The sequence below is a fragment of the Accipiter gentilis genome, chromosome 4, assembly GCF_929443795.1.
Source record: "Accipiter gentilis chromosome 4, bAccGen1.1, whole genome shotgun sequence".
Lineage (NCBI taxonomy): Eukaryota > Metazoa > Chordata > Aves > Accipitriformes > Accipitridae > Astur > Astur gentilis.
In genome coordinates this window covers 26,314,238-26,334,082 of record NC_064883.1, presented here as the reverse complement: position 1 = coordinate 26,334,082, position 19,845 = coordinate 26,314,238, and the positions used below count along the sequence as shown (strand labels likewise).

Below are 19,845 nucleotides of genomic sequence, written 5' to 3'. Positions count from 1 at the left end.
TCAAGAGATCTTTGTTCAACTTTCTGTTTCTAGATCTGCCTCTGATGTTTCAGGTGACTTTGGAAAAGTAATTAATCAACAAAATTATAAAAATGCTGTGGTAGAGACAAATGAAATAGCATCACAAACTCTTCTTTGGCTTCTAAAGGTCTTTAGCTATAAAGCAGAGGCAGCTACACGATTGCTGAGTGAGAGCAAGGACTACCCCTGTGAGAGGACTCTGGGAAAAGGTTCCAATCTATTAAACATCACAGCCAGTCGTGCATTTTAGAAACAGGTCTGACTGTGACTATTTCAGAACCTCAAAAGAATTTGAGGATTTAGAGTGTGCTTCTTGACCTAGAAGTGTTCTGCATCATTAAAATACAACTATTTATGTATCGCTGTCTAGGTATAAAGGATACAGATACAAAGAATAGATTTAATTGCCTTTTGTTATCTGTTTTGTTTTTTTCCTATTTTCTGCTTTGATGCCACAAGAACAACAGATGCCATCCTTTGTAAAAATGACTTATCGTTATCATAAACCTGTTTTGTATGACCAAGATCTGCACACACACTGTAACCCTGTGGACTTGCTTTTCTGTAAAAATGTGTCACCTTAGTTAAATGTATAGGACAAATATCTTAAAAGAAGAATAATTTTGATCCAGTGGATAATGTATGTCCCACTGAATGCTAAGAGAAGGATCTGTACTGTTCTGTAATGTAGTCTTACCATACTGGAAGGGACTAAAGTGTCTCTCATGAGGAGAGGCTGAGAGAGCTGGGACTGGTCAGCCTGGAGAAGAGAAGGCTCCGTGGGATTTTATCAGTGTGTATTTATTACTTGCTGGGAGGGTGTAAAGAGGACAAAGCCAGACCAGATTCTTCTCAGTGGTGCCTGGTGCCAGGACAAGAGGCAATGGGCACAAACCCAGGAAGGACTTTTTAAGGTTAAGAAAAAACTTCATTTTTTTACTGTCGGGCTGGTCAAACACTGGCACAGATTGCCCAGAGAAGTTGTGGAGTCTCCATTCTTGGAGATATTCAAAACCTTACTGGCACAGCCCTGGGCAACCTATTGCAGTGGATCCTGTTTTGAGCAGAAGGTTGGACTAGATGATCTCCACAGGTGCCTTCCCACCTCAACCATCCTGTGCTTGTGTTAGTGCTATTCAAAGCATGGCCTTCGGGAATCATGAAAGGTATACACAAATGCCCTGAGCATTCACATTGACACTGCATTACAAGCATCATGTAAGCCTAGTATATCCTAACTGCAACACCAAACACCTTCGCATGCAAAGAAAGGAACCCATTAATCGAAACAGGTACAATTTTCTTGTGCAGTCCTAACAAGATCAAATTCCAAATGAATTTGGAATTTTTACTATTTGTAATCAATTACCTGACTTCAGGAATTTTACCCTAGTATCTTAACAGTGCATTCAGAAGGCAATTATTAATAAATATTTGTGAACAGTATTTACAGGGTTGATAGAGTCACCCAATATATCTGCACCTGCTGGGTATTTTTTATTTTATGGGTAAACAGACCCTATTTAGAAGCCATCAGAAGAGGATTGTCCCATTTATCTGAAAAATTGCTTTTATTTCAATAATTCAAGCACTCCTCTAGTTGCTTCATCAACAGTGAGGTTTGCTATTAATCAAATCTCGGTGTATAATTGGCTGCAATTCATGAAAATTGAAACTGCTTTCATGTGTGCTTTTTTCACCTCAGTACTTCCAGCAGGTTACTGAAAGAGAATGAAATTTTTGCAAGATTGCTTGACTGGATTGAAAGAAGCATAGAGTAAGTAATTTCCATGAGTTTATTTAAAAACCCAAAAAGTCTACCAGCCTACATGGATACAATTCATTTAATCCAGATTCTGTTGTAAATCCTGCACAGAGGAATTGCTGCTGAGTAGATTATGGTCCATTTAATTCTTTGGAGTTTCACTGGTATAAAACTATAGTAGAATGTGAAATAAGCTTGGACCTTGAGCTCAGAGAAAAGGAGAAAATTACAGACAAATGTGGCCATAACCACCTGTGATGGGGCAGGTTAGACTGTGAAGGGCCTTCTCTGTGCCAGTTCTGCTCTCTTTTCTGATTAAGCAGCTCCTGTTGCCTTTTAATTAAAAAATGAGGCTTCCATATCTAAAAGGTATTATGTGCCCATTAAGGTTGTTCATCCCTATCTATAAGATATATGCTCAGGGAAAAAGTGTGATTATCCCAATGTAATGCCTCATTTGTTGGAACTAAGATATAGTAGATAGGGAAATATACCTGTGGTTTATCTGGGTATTCTATATGCCAGATTACAGTATCTCTCCTCTATTGTTAACTTGATATTTTGTCAGTTCTGCAGCAGCAGCAAGACTAAAGACTGATGAAAACATTTTGATATAACTACAGCCTTTCCATCTACAGTAAAAAGATATTTCACTCTATTTATTTAAAGCAAATATCAGTATTTTTTTTTCATCCCATGAAGAAGCTTTTCTGCAGTATAGCAAAGACTGCACTGTTTTACTGTGACTCGAGATAATTTATGGCCTGAAATGTTTCCATCTATTATCTGACTAAGAAAAGAGAGCTGATGCTATCACAGTCCTTCCAGACAACACAGGACAGTCCACCCCCCTGTGTCCAAATGAAGCTATTATATCCTGTAACAATATTTACAGAATAAATCAAGTGCCTCAATAGTCTTCTGAATATCTTTACAGAGCAGTTTACATTGGACAGCAATTCAGACTTACTATGTTTCTGTTAGGTCTGTACAATGTTACAAGGGTAAGTTTACAGGGTATTTTGCTGCACTTAGTTTGTCTAACTCCTGAAAAAATATGAACATTGTATACAAGAAATACAGATTACCTGTTTAAAATCTATCTTTTCTTGGAATCTACTTGGAAAAAAAGCTAGTCTTTTAAAGTTATCTTTCAATGTAGATTAATTTCCATGAATATGACTCTCAAAATTCTCTGAAAGGCAAAGCACTGCAGGAGGTAGAAAACAGAAATAGAGACACCAGCTCCAGCATATGTACTTCAGAACTGTTATTTACTTTTACGAAAACAACAAAGAGGGAGAAACTCAGAGTTAAATCTCCTATAGTGAAATCTTCACATGTATTCCAGGTTGTAAGTCTGCTGTCTGGTTAAAACAATATAATTTACATCATCCAATAAAGGGTCTTTATTTTTGTAACCCTGTCCAGTCAAAGCATTTAGCAAACCCATGCAAGAGAAAATGCATTTTTGAAGGGATCACCAAGCATTGGTTGATTTCAATGGAGTACTTGCACTTCAACACAATGTGAGCGCTGAATTGATGCATGTGATGTATTTACTTTATCTACCAAGGTTACTTTTAATCATATCTGCATTATGGAAGAATTTGTCCCTCCAACTCAAACGTTAAGAATTAGACTGATTACTGAACTGTACATATGGAGTGCTCAAGCTTCCTATGCCAAAAGCCTGGTCCGGACAGTGACTGTAAATAAACAAAGACATGGAGAAGGAACAAAGGCACAATGTTTTACTGCTTTTGAGTTTCAAGTCTGATTTGGAAAGCCTGTTAACTTGATCCAGATTTTCAAAATTGAACTGTGTCCTTCCATCTCAAATAGCATTAGCAAAGAATACCTACAGACAAATTTTGTCTCAGTATTGACTAGGAATGAAAAAATATAGACAGATTGCATTTTGTCCAACTGTTCTGTAATGGAGTAATAGCAAGAAAATATTTTCATAGCTATGCAACAGCAGCAAGAGCAAAGAACAATGAACACATAGTAGTGACACAACTAAGATCACAAAACCAGGATTAATCTGAAAGGAAAGACAGGCCTGTTTTTAAAAAATCCCCTTTTATAGCACAATCATGTCTAAATGCTATTGTGCATTAATTTGCTTACTTAGCTTTTCATTCAACATTGACAGCTCAGCATGCTTTCAATTTAATAAATGAGTTTACATTTCTTCTCAGAGTTAATTTGTATTGTAACCCATGGATTTTATTCCTTAAATATGTTTTTAGTCCTTAAGCTGTTTGTGGGTTTTTTTTGGGTTTTTTTTTGTGTTTTGTTTTGTTTTGTTTTGTTGTTGTTTTTTTGTTTGTTTGTTTTTAATCTATATTTAATCTTTGGTTTGAGTAAGTTACACTTTTGTGACTTGTCCTGGTTTCAGCCGGGATAGAGTTAACTGTCTTCCTAGTAGCTGGCACAGTGCTATGTTTTGAGTTCAGCATGCGGAGAATGTTGATAACACTGATGTTTTCAGTTGTTGCTCAGTAGTGTTTAGACTAAAGTCAAGGATTTTTCAGCTTCTCATGCCCAGCCAGGGCACAAGAAGTTGGCACAGGACACAACCAAGGCACCTGACCCAAACTGGCCAACGGTGTATTCCATACCATGGGACGTCCCACCTAGTATAGGAACTGGGCAGTGGGGGCGGGGAATCGCCGCTCGGGGACTGGCGGGGTGTCGGTCGGCGGGTGCTGAGCTATTGCCCTGCACATCATTTGTACATTCCAATCCTTTTATTACTACTGTTGTCATTTTATTAGTGTTATCATTATCGTTATTAGTTTCTTCTCTTCTGTTCTATTAAACCGTTCTTATCTCAACCCAGGAGTTTTACCTTTTTCCCGATTTCCTCCCCCATCCCACTGGGTGGGGGGGAGTGAGTGAGCGGCTGCATGGTGCTTAGTTGCTGGCTGGGGTTAAACCACGACATGACTAAATCACACTTAACTAATTTTGCAGCAAATGTCTTTGAGGATCTGAAAATGTCAGACCTTCTGTGTTGGGGGAACATGCAACCTGCTTGTAATTATTTTCTGAGCAACTGTGTGAATTCACCTAAGCTATGCTACAGAATTTAAAATTAAAATTTTAACTGAAGGTTACATTAATAAACAAAGAAATACTTACTGCAGTCAGCTTCATCTGACAGGTCTTCACAGTCTGGTTTATAGTCACAGATGAACTGAGATTCTATGCAATTCTTATTCCTACACACAAAATCAGTGAGGGCAGGGCATTCCCTGGGATTCTCTCCAACTGAAACCAACAGGACATTTAAATCAATATTGTAATTAAATCAAAGGATGATCTTTTTTATTTGTTTAGCCATTATAGACTATGACTCAGTGATTTACTGCTTCCACCAGATGTTATTTGGTGTCACACTTTTAATGGTGCATTATGCATATCTAGACTACTGTATTGGCCTTGCCCATAGCTTCCAGGGTAGGATGTTTTGCCTGGAAGAAAATTCAGTTCAGCATCAACACAACTGTTTCCCCAGTGTATTTGTTGTGCATGTTCCATTAAAAAGGGTTCTGTGAGCTGTTGAAAAGTAGACAGGCTAAAGGCTTTATTCTGCTCATAATTACAAGACATCATTTGGAAAATAAGAACATTTTAAACTGAGAAAAATGACTGTTATACAACACTTGTGTAGTGCATAAATTTTTAAAGCCTTTATAAGATATTTAGCTTTTCTGAAGAGTTTAGAGAAACTTCTGTTCTCAGTGTGTGAACTGCCCAGATATTCCTCTTATGGTATTTAATAAAAGGTTCTGGTTTGCAACATTTTTTTATCATCTCTGAGAGTGAGTGAAAATTGTCTAATAAAATTAGAGTAACTTAGTAACTTGCACATAAAGTGCTAGGGCCAAGGCCAAAAAGCGGTGAGATTCAGCCATCTCTGAACTGACAGACTATAAAGAAACTTATATAAATTATTTTTTAATTCAGTACACTGAATGCATAATTTCAATTAGTAGTAATTGAAACAGTTCTGATAATCCCAAATGCAACATTTAAGATGCACTCCTGTTAACCCAAGATTGTTTTTCAGTCTAGAGCTCCAAGTTGTGCAATAAGACATTTAGAAGAATGTATTTTGACCCTATTCAATGTAAAATGTTTCATTTTTTTCCTTCAAACGTAACTAAAATAGAGCAAATTGTTACACACAGTCTGGACAGAACACTTTGATATTTATCTTTGTGCAGGCTCTTATTTCCAGAAGGGGAAGTTATTGTTGTCAGGGTATTAATCTCCTCAAATAGAGGTACTTACTGAATTTTACAGTCTGAGGAACTACATTCTCATGAAGCAAAATAGGAAAGGAGAACTAAATTTTTGGTTTAGTTTAAACATGTACACAAGGTAATATTAAATAGAGCAACAACACAGCATTAAAATGTAATTCAAATATTTAGAATAGATAGTTCAAAAAAAATTCCATGCTGTTGGGTTACCTGCAGGACCTGACTTAAATTTCCAGTTTTGAAGTGCATACATCCCTGAGCATTCATATAAATAAAATCTGGTTTCAAATTGGTATCTGTCTTTTTGGTTTGGTTTTTAATTTTACACTGTCCATTTGATCCGATTATGTGTCAGGGAATCCACAGACAACTGCATTACCATGAATGCCTTAAATACAGGAAAAGCTATGGCTGCTTTTTACAGAGAATGAAAGTGGCAGGAAGCCCTTAGCAGAGGAGTGGACTTGAGAAAAATTGACTGAAGCATTTGTGAAGCAGCCTCTACTACAGCAGGTTGTGCAGGACCATGTCCAGTTGGGTTTTGAATATATCCACAGATGGAGACACAACAATCTCTGTGGACAACCTGTGCTTGTGTTTGACCACCCTCACAGTAAAAAAAAAAAAAAAATTTTTTTCTTGCGTTCAGATGAAATTTCCTGGTTTTTTTTTTTTTTTTAATTTGTGCCCATTGCCTTCCGCCTTGTCAGTGGGCACTTACGAGAAGAGTCTGACTCCCTCGTCTTCATTCCCTCCCATGCACTGGAAATGATGCACTGGAAAATTGAGTGACTTCCTTAAGTCACTCAATGGCTTAAATAATGACAGAAATTACTTAACAGCAGAGCCATTAGGGTACAATAATTTTCATAACTTATTTCACTGCATATGAAAGAGGTACATTATCATCATATAGGGGAATGACATTTGAAAATCCATGGCTTTGTGATTGATCATATTCCTCACCTTTACCTCCTTTCACCTTTAATCAAGACAATGTTATGTTACTCTATCATTTATATTTAGTGCTTTAATATTAATTACAGTTCTTCTTTTTAATAAGCTACTTTACAGTACTTCAAGCATACCAGAAATGAGCATTTAAGAATATTATTCATTTCTTAGCTTATCCTAAAATAAAACATGTGACCCATATACAGTCATAATGAAAACTTGTATCTCAACAGATGTGAATGCCATAAAGTCCAAACATAGAGTCACGTGAATTTTATCGTTTTGGAGTAAGACCTTGTTTATATGTAATTTTTAGGGATACCAGGTTACATTTATGATAAAGATGGAGATTCTGCTACAGCCTTTGGCAGAGATAAAAATAAAATCCCTCTCAGCATTAGCATAGCATAGTCAAACTAAATATTCCAAACCCCTATTCAGCATTTAGTGTCACAATGACACTAAAAATCAACTTTCAAGAGTACACACTCATTCTGACCAAGATTAAATCAAAACAAGAAATACAGTGGGTTTTAACCATAAAATACAACTTCAGCATAAACAACCCCAATAACCAAAGAAAGATTCACACAGAAGTTGCAACTTAGAAGTTTCATTTTTACCATACTTTAAATATAATATAAATATTTAAATATATAATTAAAATATAATATGTCTATTTAATCAGAACAATGTATTGAAGAAAATATTAGAAAATATATTCTCAATTCTGAGGGTTGACCTGCAATTTAACAAAAAAACATGTTAGAAACCACTTTGAACAAAGAAAAAGAGAGGACATTCAAAATATTATCTTGCCCATTCTAATTTTGTCATCAAAATTACAGGGTTGCCAAAATCTGAGTTTGAGTCTATCAGGACTGAATTTGGAGAAGGATGTTTCCAAGAACAGTATTCAAACCTCCCGCTAGGGAGTTGCAACATTAAGCAAGACAATGTCTCCAAATGAACCACTTAAGATACGTTTAAAGTTGACATTTCAGATAAAATGAGAAATTTTCATTATGTCTTAATTCGTTGCATATGTTGGTTGTGTGGGACTGCATGTAAAAATATATAGCTTTTTGACTGATTTTATTCCTCAGTTGTGCTTTGATCTGTATTGGATGATAGCATGGAATATTATATATAATTTTTTTTTCCAATAGTCTAACTCACAACATTCCATGAAAATCCAAACAGACAGAGAATCTCTTCTAAGCAGAAAAAACATGAGAAAATATGGCAAATTTTTTTCTCGCCTCTTTTTTCTAACAACCTCTCAAGAAGACTATAAGGGAAAAAATTAACATACTGTTGAATACACTCCAAATAAAATAGGACAAAATCATAATTAAAAAAAATAATATATCAGTTGTACCTTGGTCACTGTGTTACTCTGAAGTTATCTTTGATAAGCTACAACATTAAAATGGATCAGTAGCCACAGCAAGCCAAAAATCAGCTGATTCCATGTATGAAAATAGAAAACAGTGAAATATCTGATACACAAATGTCAATTTGTCACACAAAGGGAATGAGAGGAATTATAGGGAGATGAAACGTTTTTGATAAGTACTAAGCTTATTTTTGAATATGCTGTATGAAAAGTTTGAAGTGACCTAAGATATCCAAAGGCAAAAGAAAACATTTCATTTTAATTTAAAAAAACTGTTGACCAGAAAGGAATTGCACCTAATGAAAAAGCCATAAATGTTCTTTTCTGACCTGAACTTCTTCCAAATCTTTGGTTTAGCCACTAAACTGAACAATTAATTGTTTGTTCAGTTCTCCATATAATGTTACATCATGGAAAATATCCATACAGATATGGAGTGTTGGTCTACAGGTGCAGCATGAGTGATAAAGGAATGGCATAGAGCTATAAAAATTGGGGGTGGGGGAGTGTTTGGGTTTTTTAATAAGAACAGAAGCTCCAACAATATTTATTAATTTCCTGCACTCCTGCACATTTCTTGGGCAAGTACTTTTGTTTTTCATTATGCTTTGCTCTCTCTTCTCCTACAATCATTCAGTCCATAAACTTGTGGGGTTCGAAGACTATACAGGTATGCTTCAAGTCAAAAGGCCACAATCCATTCCTTTCCCACAAAAAGAGAATATAGGCAACTAAAAACTCCACCCCAAAACAAAACAAAACAATATAGAATACAAAACACAGAAACACAAAGAAGAATTTCCTAGCTTATGATAACAACCAAGCTTTAGATCAGCATAGAAACAACTAGATTAACAAGAATCAGTGGAGCAATTAAACTGTTGATTTTCTCCTGGATCAAAGTTGACAGGCCACAGCACATATTCTTGTAAACCGCCTTTTTTTTCCCTTACAGTAAACACTTGGGGATTAGAGTCTTATAAATTAAAAAAAAAAAATAATAAAAAATAAAACAACTATTATGGCACAGCAAAAAGCTAATGTTTTATCATACCCATTTATTTGGTTTCCCCTTGGAACTGCAGCATTTCCTGAAAACCAGGACACCACAAGAAATTAGCAAGGGCATACTTTAGATTAAGTAGTAACTATCGGCTACGTTATGCAAATCCCTATGCCAAATGAAATGGCAGTAGTTGAAAAGAAAAAAGCATACACAGAATATCACTTTTCAATTAAGTGCAATTTGGATTGATGCAGCAAAGAGCCATATAATCTTCTAAGTAGTTTTTAAGAGACCAATAGAACTGGTTTGGCTTTTGGATCACTAAACCCTACAAAAAAAGCATGTTAATGATGGTTGCCATAGAACTTGCATTTACATACACTTGCTTTCATTTCTACATATTTCATTCTGCACAATGTAATTCTCAATACCAGCAAACGCGTGCATTTGTATATACATAGAAAACAACCAAGACACAGATGCACGTCATGCATACCACAAATAAATTGTGACTCTATTGTGGATGCATCACAAGCTATATATTTATATCCATCTCCAGCACATGTTATGTATGGAAGACTAGGTCATATGGTACTCACAGAATTTATAGACATGACAAGATTGATTTGGACATAGCTGATAAATACAACATTATTAACCCAGCAGACACTTTGTTTCAGTTACCAGGAAAAGATTGGCTATGAAAGAACTCATGAAGATGGCCTTCTTTCCTTTAGGTTTGCTACTAGAGGACAGCATTGGGCCAGTGACTGTTTCTCTGAATCTAAAAGTACAAGAGCTTTCTTTGACCAATGCTTTATAAGACGAAAATATTCCTGTGCTATCCAGTACACCGAAAATCATCTAAAGAACCAGACAGGCCAAATATCAGCTCTAAAAGATATAGATCTTGATTGTCTGAAACAAAGTAGATAGCTTCAAAAATTTTTTTAGGCTGATAGATACCAGTAACTTTCGTAGATTGGGTATTAGGTTGATGCATTGAATGTTCTCCTATTTAAAATATTTATCATGAAAGAACTGATTGATCACACAGCCAAAAAGAAGAGATGCTCTTGCTGTGTTGTATTACGACACTTAAGACTCACATAGGTTGTCAGAGGTTATGTTTGGCCAGCGCTTTGTGCTTGCAAAAGGCATAGGGTGAATCCCAAGGTATTATGGTTGCTAAAGGCTGCAGTGAACAAGACCTTGAACTGTTTTGAAAAGCAACGTGTAACTCAAGGTCAAGTACACTGACCTGCTGTTTACCAAGAGTCTCATCTCTACTCTCCAAGAGGAATGCACGCACTCACTCAACAATACTCTACAACCATGTCAACAGTATGAAATGAAATATGCAATGTATATTCAAGGGAAATGAGACTTTTTTTTCGCCCTATTTGTCTTTTTAGAAATTAAGGTTCTTTCTGAGTAGAAATGTTTTCAAATTACAGTTGAAAATTCACCTCTTTCTATTATTTTTTGTTTAAATTGTGTTGTATAGTGAGAGTACTTATATCATTTCCCTCCCCTCTTCCACAATACTTGAGATACAGGAATAATCAAAGATTAAAAAAATAAAAATGTTTTATTGAAAATATTATTCAGTGAAGGATCTTTATTTTCCAAGTTTCACCCTTTGTTTAAATCAAATGTATAAAATATAAGTTCATAGAAAGTTTCATTAGAACTGGAACTCAACTGTACTCAGTATTCTGAAGTTCAGAAATTACGAAACACAATTTGCATCAAGCTTTTCATTTGCTGTCCCCAATTGTTTAGTACCCTTTTATACATGACTTTTTTTATAGACCATTAAAACCCTGTTAGCAAACTCATCAATAATGTTTCTGTCCATGGATGACCTTGGCAATCTTTTGCAGGGAAAACTAGATGAAAAGTTTCTACTTGTGCAAGCTAGATATAATTTCAAATAAGGTTCTTTTTGTAATTCAAAAACCATAGGGAATTCTCCTCACAGAATGTGTCATTAAAAAGGCCAGATGTAATTCACAGATATGCATTGGCTCTGACATAAACAGCAGATCTAACAAATTATATTGACTCTTAGGAGAGAGAATTTCACCTGTAGGTGCAAAAGTCTGCCAATGGACTTCCTAAAGATGCTCAAAGCAAGTAGTATTATGGTGCCCAAGGCCACCACATAAGCTGGAAGAATAAAAAATTCATCCATAGTTCTGGAAATGTACCACCGGCTCTGGCTCAAGCAATACTAAAAATAAGAGAGAAATTCTCTTCAATTTCTAGCGCCAATATTATGGAGTATATAAACCCACACCAGACAAGGACAGAAGTTTCTATATTTGATTAAGACTGAAAGGCCAGCCTTGGCGTAGAGTGTATCAGCAGGATTAGGAGCTCATGCTCACAGTATCCTCATGTAGGCAGCTCCCATATTTTGCTTAACACTAAAGAAGACACTAGGGAGAAACACTGAGGACTGAGCAATGAGTGAGGTCTGGTGTTCTAGGCTTTATCTCTTTAGAGCTTGCAAGTGGTAAAAGAAAGGGAGAAGAGGAGATAAGGTAAAAAATCAAGTAACGCTTTTGCAGAAAATTCTATTTCCCAGTAATTATGAACCTGTTTAACCAGAGAGAAATATTTCCTGAAGCAATTTGACATGTGGTCTCTACCTCTTGGTCTTTTTTCCCCTCCCTGTCTCCCCTCTATCCTGTTTCCAGTGTAGAGCTACATTACACCCTAGAAAGTTCAGCTGAACAGATTATTTTTAGAGCTTTTCAATGATATTTACCCTACAAAATTACTGTCAAGCCGTTGTTTCCACTGTGATGCAGAATCAATGCAAACCACTCAATCACAGCACTCTCTCCCCTTATCACAGATTTCTTAGAAGCATCTCATGTGAATATTTTGGTTTTGTACATGGACTTGTCCTAATGTGGTCCAGAGGGGTTGTTGTGACAGACCAATGGAGTACAGCATACAGGTACAAGACACAATTATCTGCAACAAGGAGACGCTTCCTCAGCTGAATGCTCTCCCTGGCTCTGCAGAATCATCGTTAGACATGAAATTCATCTGTGGTGTCATATTGCATGGAGGTGTATGATAGGCTACGGAACAACTGTTACATGCAGTTTATTTGTACTGGAAGGGTGCCCACCTTCTACAGTAATTTCATATGAAAATGAACTCAGGCTAGGGCAGTGTTCATTATTCTAGTAGCACCTTTATAGACAATGATTGTGAGGTTAAAAAAAAAAAAAAAAAAAATCTGGCCATCTCTACTCTGTATGTTTTACTAGCCATGAAAAGTCTTCTCTTGTGGCCCATTTGAAATACATGGAGTTAAGAAATCTACCATCGGAAATGAAGAGTAAGTAATATGTACAGTGAATGTCAAAATGATGAGATTTTTGTTTTATACTGAAAAGCTGCTTTTGCAGCCACCTACTACCAAACCAAAGTATCTCTGAAGTCAGCAACTTTTCTTCAAAAGTTTCACATGAGCTCTCATGCATTTTTTACATAATCTCAAACAGAAATAGCAATCCTGGAGTATTACAGCTGTGTAAATGACTTCTGTACAGTGTAATAAAAACTAGAGAATACTGTGATTTTCAAGCTGGTGCCATATTTCTCTTCTCTCTGTTCTTTTAATCTTTTCAGAGAAGGTTGTCAAATCCAATACTATTCATTCCCTGAAGCCAGGCTATATAATATTTGCTTTTTGAGTAAAAATGAATTTACATTATTTCATACGTTTCTAGAAAGTCTTAATACGCAATGCCGTTTAAGCAATCACCTTGTACATAACATGACTTATGAGGAATTCAGGTCTCCCCCCAGTGTAACTCTGGCAGCCCTGGCAAACTGGGTTGAGGGAGCCTGTATTTCCTTCGCATCTCTCCTGAGCACGCTGCCCCACCGAGTCCATTGTACGAGGGCATTTGTACACATATCCAGCAGGGAGATCATTTCTTGCCTAGAGCTAATTTGTATGTCATCTGTACCCTCTGCTGAGTGTAATGAGATCCGAGTTCAGTAAGATTTTCACTCAAAACCGATAAAGCTCATTCATGTTAATATATGTTGCTGTAACACAAATTAAGTTACCAAATGGTTGGTTACTGTAACCAAAAAATTAGTAGACTTCTCAAAATGAGCTTTCTTCCTCTACAGTAGAAGCAGATTCAATAGATATCAGCAATTTGTAAATTGATAGCTCACCATGAAAGCAAGGAATAATTTCCTTCTAAAGACGGAATCCAAACGATAGACTAACAAATAAGAATTTTACCATTAATTTCAGCACATTTACTGGGAAGTTTGAGCCAGTTGATGCAATTCCAGTGTCCCATGTCAGAACACCCTGGCATTGACCTATTTATAAAAACAGGTGAAAACCATCATAAAATAGTAAAATATTTTGAAGAGGAAAAAAAAAAGAAAAAGATCAAAAAACCCAGGTAACTGGACATACATTCTGGCTGAATATAAATGTATATCTTGAGTGACTAAATCAACTCTGGCCGCTTTCTCTGCCTGAATTCCCTTCCCTCTCACTTCAGGGCCAAGTTTGTACTGAATATTTCTGTTATAAGAGTTTGAACTTTTCTCAAGTGTCTGAGCAGAAAGAACTAAATTCTCCACTAAATGTAAAGCTTTGCATGATACATAGCTGAGGATTCAAAGAAACTGGCTTATTTTAAAAATAAAAAACTTGGCCTACGCACCCAAACACTGGGATGTTTTAGTTGTTTTCTCTCTGATCTGCAAAGCTAGGATGGAATTCTTATGAGAAAGGATTTCTCTGCTGAGACTTTCAAAGCTTCTTGTTGATGGGAGCATGGAAGCAAAGGCGTTCAAAGGATTGCAGCACCTTCACCTATGGTCTTTGCCATAAACAGTAGGTGAGGAGGAATACAAATATATGAGGAGAAAGGGAAAGAAAAAGTTTACCACCAGGCCAAGCAAGCTTGATTATATTTTAAAGAAAATTTCTTTTCAGCTCAATTTGGTAAATCAATTTCCTATTAATAGGAGTACTTGGCATATTGATTTGCTTTCTTTTAAAAAATAAATATAATTTTAATGACGCTTCAAGTATGACTGAATGTGTATCCTATTTACCTTAAATCTGAGAAGAAAAGCTTGTGAAGTCTGATCCCAAACAGGCAACCCACAGAGATCACTGGAGCTGTACTGGCTCTTTCTTCTTCCTGTACTTTTATCTCACTGAATTGCGAGAAAAAATACATACATCAACTAAATAATCAACTATTCTATACATTTCTGTTTAATTTGAATTTAGGGTTATGACTCACTTATTTTCATTTATCTTTCACTGTTTGTTTTTCAGATGTTGCCCTGGGATGCCAAAATCAGTGTGTATGATATGGCTGTATAAGGTGTATGTCCATGCTTATATTCTGTGTTTTCTATCTGGAGTACAGGATTCCTTTTCTTTGAAATTACAGAGGTACAAAATTCAGACTACTGGCAAGAGCATGTCTGATGAGTTGCGCTCTTGATTCACTATTATACGACAGCGAGCCATCAGCTGGAAAAGCAAATCAATAGTGCTTGAAGTGCTCTTTAAGGTTACTAGACCACAGCTTATTTCTGACAGGATTTTTAGAAGGTGTTATCATGAAGATAAGTGTCAGAAGTCTCAAAAATAAAATTATCATTAGGGATTATTCTGTATAATACTCATAGGTATTTTACCTTTTTATTAAGACAAAATTGCAAGCATTTTTTTCTAGCCTGCAAATAACCTCATGCATGGTCAAAGCTAATTATTAAAAAGCTCAAGAGATGACCACTCTAAACTCCATTCAGGTCACATAGGATAGTCTATCACTACAGTTGTATAAAGAATTATTGTACAAGAAGGTGAAAAAAAAAATTAAATGTAATTAATCAATAAATTAATTAACTTAATATTAAGAAAAATCTTTGGCTGTGATGTGACTCCACTATTTTTCACACCTTTCAATTAAACCTGCAAAATAAAAAGATACTAGATTTGGAATTTAAATTTTTTTTGCTCTCAAAATGTAACACCCTCTCACAACCAACTGATAAGACTCTTTTATACCCTCTTTTTTCCTACCTCTGACAATATTTCCAAGACCTCTCACATTTCCAATAAATCCACAGTTGCTTCTTGACCTTCACTTTCACAGAAATTAGTGAGACCTGAGGGAAATGAACATTGCAGGATAGCTCCCCAGAAGCTCAGATCAGAATAAAGTTATCTGTAGTATTCTACTGATACAGAAGCTTTTAACTAATTAATTTTGAAAAGGAAATAGTGAAAAGATTCTCTTTTGTCCGTTGAAAATCCTCATATAATGAGCTATGTAAATCACAGCTATGCAAGTGAAGAGTGAAGAAGTCTGCAGACCTAATTCACCTCCATGCAGATTCCCTCATGATGTGTACAGCTTCTTTCTATAACACACTGTATGAAAGCAAGCTGAAGGAAAATCCATATACAATAAAATAAGTCTTTTGATTTATTAAACTCTGCTATAACCACTGAATATTACCATACTGCATAAAAGCAGTTTTAATATTCATGTCAAAAATCCTCACACAGAGTGCCTCTCTCTTCCCTCTTCACTGTCTCCCCTTGAGTGCCTTATTTCTGCAGAGAGGCAATTATTTTATTGTGTTGACTGTAAACCATGATCTAGGAATACCATTCAGCAGCTTCCAAAAGGACAGTCTGTGAGGTGGCGGCTATCCCAAAACATCTGAAAGCTCCAGAATTGCTCTAACATTCATCTCCACCACTACATGCCATCTGCTGGGAATCCGCTAAACATTCAATTATTTCCCATGCAATTTAAGGCTTTCTCATTTCCATTCCTCTCTGTTTATTTCAAACCTGTTATTCTAGTTTTAATTATTTTCAATTATTGTCTAGTTTTTTCTGTGCACGGTCTATTCCTCTGCTTATGTAATTACTGTGGCCAGAATATCCATCATATTATATAAGATTTTAGTTTAACTTTGTAAGTCCCAGTAGAAAATGCAGATGTAGTCTTCAGTTCCCCTAGAGGACCCTGGTCATGTGTCTAGCTCAGCAATTCTATAGCTACAAACACAGTACATGAATAAGTGTTGTAAATCAAGTCATTTTGTTGAGAAGAAACCCCTGACCCCTTCTGGTTTGTATGCTACTCTTCTCCTTGAGTTTGGCCACAGGAAGATTGTGTTTGCTGTCTTTTAACTTTGTTACAACAGACACAATAAAACTGTGAACCCTGTGCTGCAAAAAAACAATTTAGACATGACATGCTTTCTTTATCCTGAATGCCCCAGGCTTGGGTCAGATGGGAAATGTTGTTTTTGAAAATCTGGCAAAATGTATTTTGTTTGTTTGTTCTGCAAAGGTAAAGAATCAATAGCAACAAGAATGAAAAAGGTCAGACCAGGCTCCTTCATGTCATTGTGCCAACAGGAAGGTCAGCATACCAAAAGTCTTGAGAAAATTAAGCAAGCGGATCTTAACTTGTGGAGTAGAAGGCAAAAAAATCATACATGGAGCTGATGTGAAAGATGCTAGACTATGCAATGATTCCTTCTTCACTTAGGTTTGAGCTTAAATATCATTGTAGAGACAGGAATATCACTGGTGGGGGTGTGTTTCTTTGTTTTGTTTTGTTTTTTTTTTTTACAAACAAGCATTTGCACACGTACGCATACATACAGTTAAAAAGCACATATATGATAGGCCTCTGATCCTGCTGAAAAACAAAGACATAAGCTTAAACTCATTCCCATGGATTACATACACCTAAACTTTAATGAAAACGCTGCAGTGCCTAGCATACACTATTGGAGATGCCACAAGTGAATGTTTTTGATTGTATAAAGAATGTACCTTACTACAGTGTAAAAGCATCCACTATGCAAATGACAGCTCTATAAAGGATTAGCATCTTGGGTTTCCAACTTTTCTAATTCAATCTTTAAAAGAAATTGTACTGTATCTTGAGCTTCAACTGTGTATTTCAATATTCTATGAGAAAAGCCTCCTCTTAATCATTCATGTTCATAAACAATAATTTTCTGCAAAATACACAGAAATATTACTATGCCAAAGCTCTAAGTATGTGAAAGTAGTCAGAGTACATGATGCAGCTGCTTTCCCAACAGAGGCTTTTGCTGAAGCAGTGCTGTAAAGCAAATAGTTGCTATATAGTAATAAACCCAAGTTACTTTCTGAACTGTTTCACTGCAAAAGTATTTTAATGCAAGACTGGTTATAAAACACTATTAACATTCAGATTTGTAGGGTCATAGACTAAAACCAATGTAAATTTCAGCAGTCTTAACATTTTAAGAGATTTAAGATCCTTCATATGACAGCTTTCCAACTCCCTGTTGACACAATTTCCTTCCTTGCAATGACAACTTTGTGGAATATTTCCAGTTATGTTTATATAATGTCTATTTTCAGGTTATTATAAAATATGTGGACTTAAGAGAAAGCAGAAATACTTCTATGTTATATGAAGATGTTTTGATATCATCTTTATGAACTTAACAGGGAGTTTTCTTCTTCCTTAAAAAAAAATCCTGCTATTTTTATTTGCTGAATGTCATCATGAATCTGACTGTGAAATGAAGTGTCTAATTGTTGTAGCCCTAAAATGGGACAGAATCCCAGAAATGTGTTTTAACTAGACCCCGCTGTATGAATTAATACATCTGAGCACAACCTGGTAACAAACCGCAAGAGAGATCAACATCCTCTTTGTTATTCAAGATAATAGGGGAATGTTGACCTCCCATCTCCTACCAGGGCATCCTTATCCATCTACCCTTGTCCTTTGGAGAATAATCACATACATAGCAATAGGGACAATGAAACACTTAGAAAAAGCAGAAGGGAATCACTAACATTCGTGTATCTGGAAGAGCTTTTAAGGTTACATCTGCCTTAGAGTTTTATTAAAGTGCAGTTCTGAAGTAGGTCCCAAGTTGTATCCAGTCTCCATTCTTTGATTTACACCACAGAGCAATTTCTGAATGCAAACCCTGCATTTTTCAGATTAAAATAGTCAAAAAGTGCTCTCCAGAATTGCACTTTCCATGCCTCAACTGATAATACGTATCCAGAGCATGGCAGGACATTAAAGCTTGCCCAGACAACTTCCCCAAAATTCATACAGTGTTGATATGTGGCATCAGTAATGATCATCTTACTCAACAAATTCACTTACATTGTGTCACAGTGTTTCCTACCAGGGATAAAGACCACATCTTTTCTTGATGGAAGCCACAATCCACCCAGTTTTTTACTACTTTTTTTTTTTTTTTTAAAAGGCAAACTCTCTTCCTATTTTAGCCTATATCCACAAAGAGATTAATTAAATAGAATGCATACCCTGTGAAGGATTCTTGAACTGAACTGGGAAAAGGAATAGTGACAGTGGTTCATTTGTAGTCTCAACTCATTTTTACAGCAAGAGCCTTTACAATAAAACAGGGAGACCACAGGCTTCACTTGATATAATCTGACATAATTTATACAAAATGACTACACAAAACATCAGAGCCTCAATAACTTACCAATGAATTAAAGAAGGAAAGTTTTTAATCAAAACCAAACAAATTAAGGAAAAAAAACGTCAAGCATTTCTTGAATTTATCTGCAATAATTTGGTGTGAGAACGCTGCACTAATACAAGACTTTCTCTATGAGCAGAAAATGGTATTGGAGTCATAAGAGTGAAACAATATATTCATAACTGATTTTATGAACAGTGACATTATGATGAAAACAGTAAAACCGTGATGTATTTAAAAACAAGCAAGAAAATCCTCCATGTCCTTTAGCATTCCTCTAGAAATTTCCCTCTTGAACTTACTTGTGGTGCAGTTGTTGAACTCTATGTCATCTATTGCTGCTCCGCCTCCTAGGTCTCTGGTACGAATGCCTTCAAAGATGACTTCAAAATTCCTCAGTTTCCCCAAGTGTAACTCGACTTTCTTCCACTCATCACCATGATTTCCTGATTCACTCCATATTTTCCAAATCCCATAATCAGTCTGAAGTTTGAATAAAATATATATAGCAAGATACATGTAAGTACAGATTATCAAATGCCAGGTTTTCTTTTTTTTTTTTGGGGGGGGGGGGGGGGGGGGGGGGGGGTAAAAAAAATCCCCCCCCCCCCCCCCCTACCCCAAAAAACAAGTGGAGAGAAGACTGGAAGACACCCTTTCAGTTTTGTCAAGAAATAGTAAACATGTGCTTTGCTATGATAATAGGAAAAGTAGTTAAATGAGATGATTGTCATACAAATCACATAAACATCAATAGTAGATGGAGTCTTGGTACAGAAATTACTAAGTGTATGATTGAACTCCAAAATAGTCCATTTTGGTAGAGTTGTATTTAACTTCATATAATCCT

The 19,845-nt window shown here is 36.0% G+C and overlaps 1 protein-coding gene across 1 annotated transcript in view; it reads right to left on the bottom strand.

The window, feature by feature from the left end:
- The window catches only part of MALRD1 (MAM and LDL receptor class A domain containing 1), a 291,220-nt gene that overhangs the window by 95,986 nt on the left and 175,389 nt on the right, over positions 1 to 19,845 (bottom strand). Inside the window, exons 28-29 of the mRNA XM_049798440.1 lie at positions 19,298 to 19,478; positions 4,937 to 5,065 (exon numbers count right to left, since the gene is read on the bottom strand). Of these exons, the coding sequence (XP_049654397.1) occupies positions 4,937 to 5,065; positions 19,298 to 19,478 (310 nt within the window). The remainder of the gene's footprint in view (positions 1 to 4,936; positions 5,066 to 19,297; positions 19,479 to 19,845) is intronic.